Below are 13528 nucleotides of genomic sequence, written 5' to 3'. Positions count from 1 at the left end.
GGGGACAGATTGGGAAAGGAGATAATTAGTAGTCCAAACTTTCATAAACGCGTGTCTCCTCTGTGGAGACAAAGGGGGGATTTTTAAGATTTTTTCGGGGCTGAATTAATATGTCTGATGCGAGAAGTGGCTATTTCTATTTTGTTGAAGGAATACAGCTAACTATCCTCTACTTCTGTTTTCAAGCATATTTCATGACGCACCCCTCAGGTGAAAAGGGTAGAAGTCGAATATCCATCTAAGTTTCAACATACAGTACTCAGTATTATACATTACCACTGAGAACTCTTTATGTTGGGGAACATCAGTTATTTTTCCCTGGAGAATGTGCAAATAACACGTGATGTATAATACATGCCAGACACGTACAGAAACAGACAATGTGATGAGTTTGAAGCACACAATGTATTCACAAGCTTAACTGGGAGCTCAGCTGTGCTGGCATGCTCTACAGTACAGTTTGAGGTCTATAGTCCATGGCACTGTGTTGAACTCTTCAACTGAAATACGTTTTTTTTTTTTTTTTTTTTTTTGATATTTCAGGGATCAAAGAGTATCGAGGCTGATGGAGATGAAGATGAGGAGGCAGAGGTGGATGGCCTGATCCAGCCAGCTCAAGTCTTTGCACCAAAAAGTCTCATTCTTGTATCCAGGCTGGATTATCCCGAAATATTCCGGGTAATAAGACAAGATATGATTAAATCTTTATTTAAAAAATATTTTTCTGTCTTGTTAAGGAAGAATACTCAGACATTTTTTCAGATCAGTGCTTCTTTCATCTTGCACTTCTGAGGTGATGCCAATCGGATTTGTCCTGTCTGCAAAACAGGCCTGAGTTTGCTTTAGTGTAAGCAAACACTTCAGTAAAGTGAACGAGATATATGAGCACAAGCACCTCTATTCTTTTCATCACAGACTAAGTTGATCACAGTTTCTGCAGACTCACAGTCAGTCGTGCTGTCCGTGATAATTGGTCCTCAGCTGTTTCTCGATGCTGTTAGAATAAACTCTGAAGCCTTACATAAATATCATAGACAAACCAAATTGATCGTCAACATTGCCCAAATGCAGATGATGATTACAACAATCTGGATAGAGTAGTTATCCCCTTGATATTTCTGTGTAATGTCTCAGTTGTAATTCTTGTTGTCCTTCCAGGGGTGCTTGGGTCTGATCTACACTGTGTACATCGATAGCCTGAATTTCCCACTAGAGGGTTTGGTGGCCAACCTCTTTACATTCCAGGTTCCTGTTGCTGGTGGATCCCAGGTAAGTCTTAACTGAGGCACAGCTAAAGTACTACAGTCTGCAAGGCATTTCACTTTTCTGCCACTGGCTTGTTCCTCACAGGGGGCCACAGACCCAGACCAGACCAGGAGCTAGAAATAGTTCATGTCAACCCTGTTGTACTGTGAGGGAGTGATTGTTTTGTGGAGGTGATGGCTGACACTCGATGGTCCAGCTACTAAAATGGTTTATGCTTGCGGTGCAGCCATTCAGGAATGTCGTGTTCAGATGGTGCCAGAGATTGTTGTCCAGCCACAGGCAGTAATTTTCTAATACATATTCGTCATTTTTTTTCCATCATGTTACTCAGAGCAAAGTACCTCAGCCTGGAGTGGGGCAAAAGACAGCAGGGCTCTTAAATTTTGTTTATAGCAGTTTAGAGGAATATATTTAAAATGTCAGTGGATTAAGATCCCTCATTACTTAAAATAACAATTTTGTTTGCTGCAGTTTGGTGGCCAAGTGTCAGAAGGTGAGGGCTATTAATGCAGTGAACCGGGCAGCATTTTACTTACTTGCACCTTTGAAAAAGAAACCCTCCAGCCAAAATGTGTCTCAGTCTTGTTGAAAACTTACTGTGTGTCAGCTGCTGCCACTGAGTATAAATCCTTTTCACTGTGGTAAAAATCAGATTTTGTTTTAAAGAGTAGCTAATGTGCTGTAAGAGGGAAGAATTTGGCCTGATCCTTGTTCCCTTGCAAGACGCCTCTTAAAATCCCAAGTTCTCAAATCTGTCTTTATGGAGAACCTCAGCAGTGGAACAAGAGCTGTATGAATGGAGACCCTGTGACACCTCTGATATTTCACTTGAAGAACTTCTGTTTTATTATCTACATCTTAAAGGCATCTACCAGCCACTCTTCACTTCCCAGTACCCTGCAATCTGAAGCACTAACCATTCAAAACACTCTGATATTCAAAGCAGAATTTGGCTTGACTATTCAGTAAATGCAAACTTCAGTGTCAGACACACACTATGGACGTATGTTTCTTTCATATTTTTTAATGAAAGGATGTTTTTAAAGTTTTTATTTATTTTATTTAGATATTTTTGTGATGTTGCTGCAGCTGTGTGCTGTGCCAGTTATATTTTGGTGAACATGTAATTGAGGTTTCTTTGCTCGCTGAGAAGCAAACTCATTCAAATGGCTTATTCAGTCCTGCAGCTGCAGTGTCTGTAGCATGGAACAGCATGTCTCTTATTTGATACAGCTCCAGTACACTGTGCTATAAATCTAAATGAGTGACTGTCAGTTGCAGTAGCTGCTTGACCCCGTAGACATGATGGCCAGTGAAATTTTTCCATGACTGTTTTCTGACCTTTACTGCTTTTGCTTTTCTTCACAGAAGCTGTTTAGCCTGGGAGCAGGAGACCGGCAGCTCATCCAGACGCCTCTGAACGACACGTTGCCTGTCACATGCAAGAGTGTTGCTTTGCTCTTCCAGCAGCTGGGTGGGTCCAGGCACTTTGATAAATACTGACTAGTGATCATGAGACAGGAAGAGACTTGAGTCAGGACGTAACTTGTTAGTGACTGTATTATCCCAATCACGACATAATGATGTGTCATTTATTTGTTGTTAACAAGAATCATGCTACTTAATTTATTGAATGAAGAATTGTTTCCTGCTGCGTTTGTCACATTTACGCAATACTCCCTTTTTGGTTTTAAGACATTTTACTGTATACAGTGTTTGTGTTGTTGGTTATAATCTGACAGCAGAAACATTTGTCTTAATCATATTACTGCCATCGTCTTAGATGATTTAATAAAGCAGCTTAATGCGTGTAACATATTTTACATTCATTGTGTTGATCCTTATCAGATTTTTGGAGGCTCCATTCTACTTTGCTAATCACGTGGTGATAAACTACATTACTGTAGGACTTTTAGAATCAGGAGACTTTTGCAGTGAGCCATTAAGAAGTTGGATTAATTCTACACTAAATGTGTCTGAGGCAAGATTATGTGTTTTCCACTGTGTCCCATCAGTGCTTCTGTAATTTTGTCCAGGCTAGAATGTGCACATGATGAAGATTTGATACACTTTACTGACTTCACGTTGCTGTGTTTGCACAATACGCCATTGGTTCAGACTGTAAATGATTTGTACAGTCAATACGTGCTTTGTTAAAGATACAGCATGCCTCATTCACCGTGACTCATACTCATAGGGTAGTTCAACCCTGTTTGGAGAGTGTACCTATCTCTTTTCTCAGCCTTTGAAAGTGATAGTTTGGCAGAAATCATAAACTGAGCCTTTGTTCATTATATTTTTAGACATTTCAGGTCATTCTAGAAGAATAGGTCTTAGTTCTCGTTTTGCAATTTAAGACATATATCTGTGATACAACTCAACTGAAATTTTATTTGTAATGGAAAGTTGGCGCTCATTTAGCCTCATTTGCTTAGAAGAATGTGTGCGGATTGTACTTCCTGAGTGTGTTAACACCATCCTCTTTTTGTTTGGATAGAGTGGAGAACATGCACATATTTACATTTACATGCTACACATCAGGGTGTAGCATGGTCATCATCAGGCATCAGCATCAGGGTCACGTGGAAGTCAAGGATTTGTAACCAATCTGGATATACAAAACAAATCTTGGCTTAATACTCAGTAATGGTCTGTTAGTCTTCATGAACTGGTTTCCATTAATCAGTACAGTGCATTATGCGAACAGCACTGCATAATAAGTGTGAAGTGCTCAAGTCTGACTCACTTTAATTATAGTCAGGTCATCTGAGGTCAGAGTAACATGACAGCCTGGTTACTGCTGTATAATAATCCTGTGGTTAAACAGACTTTTGCAGAGTGTCATAGGCAGGTGACACAATACTGTAGGCTTTTTTTTTGTTTACTGATGAGAGGAATAGTTAGGGGAAAATAGAAAGCCCTAGAACCACAACTTTCCATCATTTTTACACTTGTAAAACAAATTGAGCCAATAAGACATAACATTCAAATTATTGATCGGAGGCGATGCTGGTATAGGTAGATTTTGATTATTTATTTATTTATTTATTTATTTTTACCTTTTGGACAGAGCCAGTCTTGCTGTTTCCTACAGCAATACAGTAACATTCTTTTCATCTAACTTAGCAAAAAAGCGAATAATCATATTTGCATTATTCCCTTAATATTGATTGTATTTTTCCATCCATTAATGCTTAATACATACTTCAGAGGGTTAATGTAGGATCATAAACATTTAATGTCTGAGCACTACTGTGGTACCAATAATTAGCAGGTTGTTGTAGTACGATAATTGTTTTTGATCATGTAGCAGAACAGATGTCAGGAGTCATTGGGAGTCAAGCACTTTTGGCATATAGAGTGAAAGTGACTGGCAGACTCAGACACTGGTGGAGTTAATCATTCCACTTCCCCGTAAAACTGATTTCTCTGCATGCTGACAGGAAGGTAAATATCAAGTCAGCTGATCAGCTACAGAACAAGTGCATCGTTTCCACTTATTAGGTCATCCTTATGTCCATATAAGGACAGACTAGTAGCTGTGCAGGCAGGCAGGTCGGCAAATCATTCTGTGTGCACAGGTCACCCGAGTCACCACAGAGGAATGTGTGTTACACATGTCACACCGGACAGGAAGTACATCCCCCGGGGCAAGATAAAACCGGCCATCAACAGCCCTGCTGTTTGTTGTTTGTTGCCTTAGTCTCTTCTTTTGTCCGGGGCTGTTGCTTTTTATTTATGGCTCGGAAATGTTTCGCTGTTTCCACACGATAAGTAAACACCTGAACGTTGAGGTGTGATTATGAAATCTGAGCATCTCATGACCAAAGGCATACTCTTCTGCATCTTAATAATGCATCTTAATACAGAGTTGCCATAAAAAAAAAATATCTATATATATGTGTGTGTGTGTTTATGTATGTAATTTGGACCCACAACTCATATATAAGCCCATTCACCTTCAAATCTCAGATTTTGTTGAGGTTCATGTTTCCTGTTTATCACTGAAATGCTCCACTCAGGCAGCCAAACATCCAGACCCAGCGCCCCCAGTGGCACGGATATGTCTGCCAGTGTTCCTCTCTCCTTATCACTCCAATGTGTGATGAATTGGTCTGTCAGTTGCTTGATAGGAAACAATAACAGGAACTGTAAACTTAGAATTCTTCCTGATTGTCACATCGGTATTTGAAATATTATTTATACTGTATGAGAGTGTGTAATTTCCTTTGTTTTTTGGAGATGAGTTTTCCCATAGGTTTACATTCAGTGTTTAACATAAACTGTCCCATTGGTTGTGTAAAAGTATTTTTGTCTTTATGAGCCAGCAGGTTACATGGCTTAAAATAGTAGTGGACAACTTGCAGATTATGTGCAGTGTTTGTAACTCTGAATATTGTAGTTGTTGTGATGGACTTCTTAGCTCTTTTATTTTAAATTAAACCTTTTTTTTGTTCAACTGCAGTTAAGACAGCTACACCAAAGTAACTTGGTGATAGAAAAATACACTAAAACTGTTTAATGCAAATTAAGAACTCTGAACAATGCTGCAAAAACAGTTTTGCAGCAATTTACTTAAAGGCATACACTGTTCTTTGCATTCTTAATTTCTTTCATACTGCTGTACACCAGCTTGAGCTCAACATTCCTGTCTACATGTATTTACCCTGTGCTGTGTAAAACAGGAAGGCAGTCCAGTGCTCATTTACCAAAGATAAATACATACTATAGCGGCTTAATTTAATCAAGGAATCGGTGAGGCTGCAGGAGCTTGCACAGACTGAGCAATGTTCCCTTATGAAATGAAGTCAGAGTTGCCATCATACTTCAATTTGACAATTGAAATCCGATCTGAATCAACTCCAGAGATTGTAGCATCATGCAGCACTTTCTCCAGCACTGGCAGACCAAATTTCAAAGTGAGACTAATACAACAGTACCCAGATATTGCCATCCAAACCATAAGTAGCACCACAAACTTCTACATTAAGATTGATATTGTTGATCTGTACAGCACTGCCAAAATTACAAGAAAGATTCTATGGGAATCTTGTATGTTTTAAATTTCAGTGATCAGTCTTGAAGCTGTTATGTGTATGCAAATAACCCCCAAATGGATATTGTTTGTTCTGATCTGTGTTTGAGGTTTGAAATCTTCCACAAATAGCCATGAATGTTTGATGAATGATCTGGAACAATGTGGCAGTCACATTCCAACAAATACCTCATTAATTTCATTCTCTGTTGTTTTCTCGTTCCAGGAATCCAAAATGTGCTAAGCCTGTTTTGTGCGGTTCTGACAGAACACAAGGTTTTGTTCCACTCCACCAGTTACCAGAGGCTCGGAGAGGCGTGCCGCGCCCTGGAAGCCCTCATGTTTCCCCTTAAATACAGGTGAGTATGTGTTTGACCCCACTGGGTGGGGACAGATTCTCATGTGACTTTCCATTAATACCTTGGCCGGTGTTATAACTTCTGTGGCTTGTGATCTGACAGATGATTAACTTGCTATGTCCACTTGATGAGTTCAGCCGTTAATATCACACTTTGTTTACCCTTGTATATGTCGTAACTTCTTTCGACTCACTGTCTTTTCAAAATTCACTTCTCGTTGAAGGAACTTTCATTGTACAGTGGCCAGTTTCCTTCCGCTTTTTTTTTTAGAGGGAATTTTGGGAGAAGTGATTTCTCTACTCATTGTTGCTGTTTTAAAAATCATGAGTAACATGATTGCATTAAACATAACTAGTCACACTCAGTAACCCAGAGGCCTATATAGACAGCATCTCACAAAACTGCTTGTAAATTCTAAATTTCAACATATACTATGCTTAAAGCAACACTTTCAGTAATTCTGTAATTCAGTGTTACAATTTAAATTTGCTAAATTTCTTGTTCTAAAAGGCTGCTCTACATAAGAACCACAAATCTTTGAGATTTGAATCCCTCTACCTGTTTGACAGTCGCTCGCTCATTACTGGTTGTGTTTCTCAACATTTCTTCATGCACACATATACAGAGAAAGAAGTAAAAGACACTGTAGTCTTTGTAAGTATTAAAGTAATTTCGTTGGTGTGGCACCTCCCAAGTTTCTGGTATTTGATGATGTTTAAAAATTTCCAGAACTAGTAAATGATAACATTGCAAAATGTACGAATGTCATCTGAGAGCCCGGTTTATATTTTTATTGCAATCTTATCACTAAATCTAAGTTTACTCATTTGAGTTCCAGTTGCATAATAATGTACACTCAAACACATCCACTTCCCTGCAGAGAAGTATATTTTAGGCTTTCAGTTGCTTGGTCATCCTGTGATCCTTCTTGATCTGACTCCTTAGTCTTATTGAACATATTCTGTGTATTCATTCTTAATGTCCTCTCATGTGTTCAGTTACCCATACATCCCTATTCTACCTTCACGGCTGCTGGAGGTCCTGAGCTCACCCACTCCCTTCATCATCGGAGTGCACTCCATGTTTCAGAGTGAAATCCAGGATCTGGTGAGTGGAGCTGTGTCACGTGCATCCAACAGTTTCTCTTACTTGCGTGCAGAACTGGAATATCATAAATTGTGTTTCCAGACACCTGTGGATCATTAACAAATATTGGCGTCTTTTACAATTTATTTTGGTATCCTAAAAGTGATGATGCATCGTGGCGTATTAGGATCTGTTCTTTCTACTGACGAGCAGAGTTTTCATTTAACAAGCCCTTTGGTTTCAGGACGTTTTTACACATGAAGATTAATTAATCTGCCCTTCAACAGTTTGTTTGTTTAACTGGTCTTGGCTGAGCCTCATCAGGCAAAGATGTTGTACCTCACAGTACTCCCTCCAGCTGCGCACAAACCACCTGACCTGTCAAGTGTTTTATGTGTGTTCACCAGTTGGATGTTATTATTGCTGACCTGGATGGAGGAACAATAAAGATTCCCGAGTGTATCCACTTGTCACTGCTCCCTGAACCCCTGTTTCACCAAACACAGACTTCCCTGTCCCTGGTAAGCACAAACACTCACTCACAAATGCACACACACGTACAGATGCAACCACATTATATTAATAATGACCAGTGAGCATTCAAAAGTGAAATAATTTAAGAAGTCAATAGAGAAATAACAGTATGTCCTCGCTTAGCATCTATATACTCCAAATTTCACTTAGATAAACACATGAATACACACATGAGGTACTTGATAAAGTAGTCTTTGGAATTCTTATGATCAAACTTGCTCAGTTACTGCTGGTAAAATTCATGTATGTGCTTTGCTTGCTTAATCAAACCATGTGACATCTTTTGTACTTTGCTGAATCATCTGATTACTCATCGTGCACAGGGAACGTTCAGTTACTTTGCTGTTGCAATTATTAGTTGCTGTACATTAAAGCATGTGCTAAATTAAAACAAATAGATAATCTGGAAATAAATTCCTTTTCTTAGGTTTTGCACCCTGACCTGGAGATAGCAGACAATGCATTCCCTCCGCCTCGCACTGCACCCTCCAACCTCAAGCTGTTGGTAAGTCAGCATCTCTATCACATGCCCTCCCTTCATTCATGATCCCCAGGGTGTTTCATTGTAAGAAATGATGTCCTCCTCCTCCCACTTAAGGAGGACATGCTTGCTTTCATCCATAAAAAGTATCTTATCACAAAAAGGTTAGCGTCAGAATGAGGGCACCAACTGACGGTAAACTATTACCCTGAAGACAAATAGCATGTTTGTTGCATAATTAACTTATTAGTCTGCAATTGTGGAATAGCTCTTTGATGAGTCTTGTGTGTGTGTGCGTTCCAGGATAAGGAGGTGAGGGCCGTCTTTCTCAGGCTGTTTGCACAACTCTTCCAGGGCTACAGGTCTTGCCTGCAGCTCATCCGCATCCATTCTGAACCTGTTATTCATTTTCACAAGGTAAGACAACGACATAATGGAATTCCCACTGCTGAAGTTCAGATTTTGGGTAAATCTTATTTTCTAAAATAGGATGTTAGATTAACCTCTCCTGCAAACACATTGTTCTTTAAATCTGCCAAGAACATTTTAGCTAAGACCCAGCAGAGAGTGTGGAATTACATGTAACAACCTGACAGAAAAACCTGTCAGGGGTGTATAGAGTGTGTGTGTTTTTGTGTGCATGTGTGAGTATGCATGTTGTTTTAAATGTGCTGTAGAGGCTCCATGACTCTTCCGTGATGCTATCCTTTTGTTTACGCAAGCTTCGGACACAGTCCCGTAACCTTGGGCAAAGCCCGGCAATGAGCCATATGAAACGTATTAGGTTTACATTTTTGTTTTGTGCCGGGGTTTTTGTTTGTTCGTGTCTGTGGTGTCTCCATAGTTACCCCTCAGCACATCATCCTCAAAGTACCCCACATGGATCACATTATAAACAAACTCTCTGCTTAGTCGCCTGGTATCACTAAGTGGAGGAGGCTTGAGTGAACTGTGTTTTATCCCTTCTACCCGCAAGCATAAATAATTATGCGTAAAGTAAATTAAATTCATTTGCATGTAGTCATTTATAACTAGATTTATTTCCCTTTTTGTTCATGCTGTAGAACTTAACCATGAGTTCAACAATAAAAGATGCTGGTCTCAGACCCCCTGGCAGAGATAATTTTAGAAGTTTTGTAATTTCATTCCAAAAATGGCTGTGATCACTGTGCTTGTTTTTCAGTCTACAGTATATCCATATGAACATTACATTGCTCCCATCTGTGTGGGATTGTAACTGCTCTAATTCTGACATTATCCAGACTGCCTTCCTGGGCCAACGAGGCCTCATTGAGAATGATTTCCTGACCAAGGTTTTGGATGGCATGGCCTTCGCTGGCTTCGTCTCAGAGAGAGGTCCACCTTACCGAGTCTGTGATCTCTTTGATGAGGTACTGTACCCTGATACTCCACTTCACTCTTGATATATACAGGAAGAGGAAAAGTTCATACACAAACATTGTTTTACTCTTAAGTAACTAAGAAACAGTTTTTAATATGGGCTGGTCACATATGGTGAATCTGTTTATGATTATCTGATTATTTGTTTAATAAGGTCAGTATCAGTTATGACTCACTGTCCTGCAGGAACACTGTTCATCTGTAAAACCTTTTAATGTATTCTACGAGATGATGCACCCCTTTAATAGTGTATGTTGCTGTTTTGTTGTTTTCTTTGTTGGTTGTGTGTTTTGTAGCTGGTGGCCTTAGACACTGACAGCTTGAAGGAAGAAGAAGTCAGCCCTGCCAAGCTGCAGAAGCACATCAGGGAACTCTCTGAGCAGCTGTACAGAAATGTAAGCCTTCATGCGTGTAACTACAGCTACATCTCTTCTGTTGTACCGTTTAGGGCAGATGTCCTCATTTTAGCATGCTCTACATGTGTTTTGCTTTTTTTATCTGCTGTGTATACAGCTGTGTATCCTATTCATTCATGTTGTCCCCTGGCGGATGTGCTGTAGGAGAACCCGAACCCCCACATGGCATTCCAGAAAGTGCCTCGACCGTCAGAGGGATCCCACCTGCGCGTGCACCAGGTACCCTTCCCCCTGCTGTCTGATGAAAAGGTGGAGAAGATGCTGCAGGAGGGGGTGGCCAAACACAGCAGCACACCTCCATCTGTACGACCTGAGAGGAAGTGTGTTGTACCTGCTGGACCACCCGTCGGTATGGCCAACTTAAAACTGCTGTCATGTACAATACATACAGCATTGCTACAATGAAATGGACACTTACATCTTTACATACTCTTTAGCTACAGTGATACAAAATGATTGGTGTCTTTGTCCTGTGAAAATGGCCTAATGTTCACAGCATCTGTAGATTTAACCTGCAGCCATTTCTCTCTTGTCCTGTCTGTATTCCAGTGTCCATTGTGGGTAAGAGTGGCTCCGTGTTTAACAGCGCTCGCAGGCTGGAGGTGGTGCGGAACTGCATTTCCTTTATCTTTGACAACAAAACCCTGGAGACTGAAAAGGTGATGCACTTATCAATCTCTAATTAAGTTCATTAACTGTAGTGATCTGTCCTTTGTGTTACACCTCTCCAGCAGGCCAATGTGGAGCTGTAGATCTCTCCTCAACGCACTTTTAATGGTTACAGTCTGCACCAAAACACTCTCTGAATCCACATCATTATCTCGCTGACTTTGCTAAGCAATAAGTAGTGTTTGAACATGAAGGTTAATCTGTTCCTGTCACTTGGGTTTGCCTCTACAAGCTTCTGTCCTACACAAAGATGTCTGCTAAGTTTTCCTTCATAGTGGCCCCATGCATGTGAGGTCATAGGTGAACATTCTGCCAATGTGCATCCAGTGTGTTTAAAATGGGATGGTTGCCAGTTACTTTATGTATCCCCTTGGCTTTGTATAATAGTTATATAATCCAGGCCTGCATCTCTGTGCAAATGTAAGAATGCATAATATGCATCCTCTGAATACCCCATGAGCTTGTAAATCTTTCATTGCCAAATTGTCAGTGTGAACACCATTAACCATACAGCAGGTTGAAGTAGCTGGAAGGACTGTGTTGGTACATAGTGTTGCTATAAGGAGTGAATAGATAGCAAAAGTACTATATACTTAAAAGTGCTTTTCTATTAATAGTTCATTAAATAAGGGTCTGCTTTCTCCGAAACCCTGAAAATCTCAAGATCAATCTCACAAAGCAAAGGTGTTTCCCATTTTTTGAACATTCTCAAAATGTCTTCTCTCTGTCTCTTATCAAACTCTCTTGTCAGCTCAGTCATTTTCTTTTCTAAAACCCTCTGTCTACCTTTTTCTTAACAGACACTGCCAGCTGCACTGCGCGCCCTGAAAGGAAAGGCAGCTCGCCAGTGTCTGACCGAGGAGCTGAGTCTTCATGTTCAGCAGAACCGCGCCATACTGGACCACCAGCAGTTTGACTACATCGTTCGTATGATGAACTGTGCTCTTCAGGTGAGGAACAGATAGTCATTCCAACACTAGGCACAGACACCCGTTTCTTCTGCATCTGGTGCGTAGAGTAACAGTCCATGCAGCCAGGGAGGCAAATTTTCATTTTCTTGCAATGTGAAGATCTTGATAGACAGCTAATCCATTAGTTGATCAAAAATTAACAAAAACTTTTATAATCGATTGTTTAAGTCTTTATCAAGCAAAACATTCTCTGGATCCAGCTTCTTAAATGTGAGTTTAGTGAATTTAACAGGTTTGGCTTTTGGACTATTGGTTCAATCTGAGGATGTTACTTTGGGCTCTAGAAAGTTATGGGTCATTTCTGACATTTGGTAGGCTGAATAATCAAATGATTAATTTAAAAAAATACAATAAAAAATAATAAGCAATGAAAGAACCACACACAACTGAATGGTTTTCAGATTTGTCATCAAAAATTACTGTGGAAGAAAAGCACCTCTACACTACAATCTGTTTCCAACCCCAGACATAATGCAACATTCAGTTAAATTGCATCATACATCAGCAGCTGTGGTGTACACTAGCTAGTTTTCAAAATTATATCTGTTTTTAGTGTTGAATGATATTATTTTTGATCTGCTGGTAAAACCGCTGATTTAAAATTTTGTATCTGTATACTTTTAACCTTCTTCACAGTAGTATGTGTCTACTTGAATATGTAAATGTTTTAGCCCTCTACCCCAAATTTTCAGCAGATGCCATTTTTATGAGCTGTAACTGGTTCTAATTTAGCAAAAGCAGTGTTTAAGTGGGACAGTAGTACACATAACCCGTGAAGCACAAGACGACCCCTCTTATTCAACATTTCATTTTTTTCCTTTATTCTCAAGTGTCGTGAGACTGCGTCCCGACAACATTGCTCCTTGTTTATCAGATAGTATGTTTGTCTCTTCCTGGTGCCCTCATGCCTCAGCTACTTGTCAAAGTGAGTAAGTAATGTGTTTTTGTGCAGCTCATAAAGAGTCAGTGAGGCTTCACTCAGCCAGAGCAGCCGGATCTTTATTGGTAGTTGCTCAGGTTTTACTGCCTTGAATCAGCCCTTTCCAGGGATTTTAATAATTTTAAGCAGTCCTCACAGACTACTGCTTTTATGGAGTGACTTCACATTCCAGTCATTCCTCTTCCCCCCCCTCAAATGATAAGCCAAGCCAGTTAATCCCACCATCTGCCCGGGCAAGGTCATTTGACTTGTCATTTGCTCCACAATTGCACAACAGGTCAAAATGCAACCAACTGCAGCATTGATGAATTTTGGCTAATATAATGTCCACATGACAAATCTACTGATTTGCAAATTTAGTTATTTATGT

At 39.9% G+C, this 13528-nt stretch overlaps 1 protein-coding gene across 2 annotated transcripts in view; it reads left to right on the top strand.

Moving 5' to 3' along the window:
- Window positions 1-13528, top strand: part of sbf2 (SET binding factor 2) — an 83861-nt gene that overhangs the window by 33432 nt on the left and 36901 nt on the right. For both annotated transcript variants that reach the window (XM_041033036.1, XM_041033027.1), the window contains exons 4-16: window positions 544-678; window positions 1159-1269; window positions 2635-2740; window positions 6528-6660; window positions 7659-7767; window positions 8154-8267; window positions 8708-8785; window positions 9065-9178; window positions 10024-10152; window positions 10459-10557; window positions 10723-10927; window positions 11128-11237; window positions 12048-12197. In XM_041033036.1, the coding sequence (XP_040888970.1) occupies window positions 544-678; window positions 1159-1269; window positions 2635-2740; window positions 6528-6660; window positions 7659-7767; window positions 8154-8267; window positions 8708-8785; window positions 9065-9178; window positions 10024-10152; window positions 10459-10557; window positions 10723-10927; window positions 11128-11237; window positions 12048-12197 (1593 nt within the window). The remainder of the gene's footprint in view (window positions 1-543; window positions 679-1158; window positions 1270-2634; window positions 2741-6527; window positions 6661-7658; window positions 7768-8153; window positions 8268-8707; window positions 8786-9064; window positions 9179-10023; window positions 10153-10458; window positions 10558-10722; window positions 10928-11127; window positions 11238-12047; window positions 12198-13528) is intronic.

This window comes from Toxotes jaculatrix, chromosome 1 (assembly GCF_017976425.1).
Source record: "Toxotes jaculatrix isolate fToxJac2 chromosome 1, fToxJac2.pri, whole genome shotgun sequence".
Lineage (NCBI taxonomy): Eukaryota > Metazoa > Chordata > Actinopteri > Toxotidae > Toxotes > Toxotes jaculatrix.
This window is presented reverse-complemented; position numbering and strand designations above follow the sequence as displayed.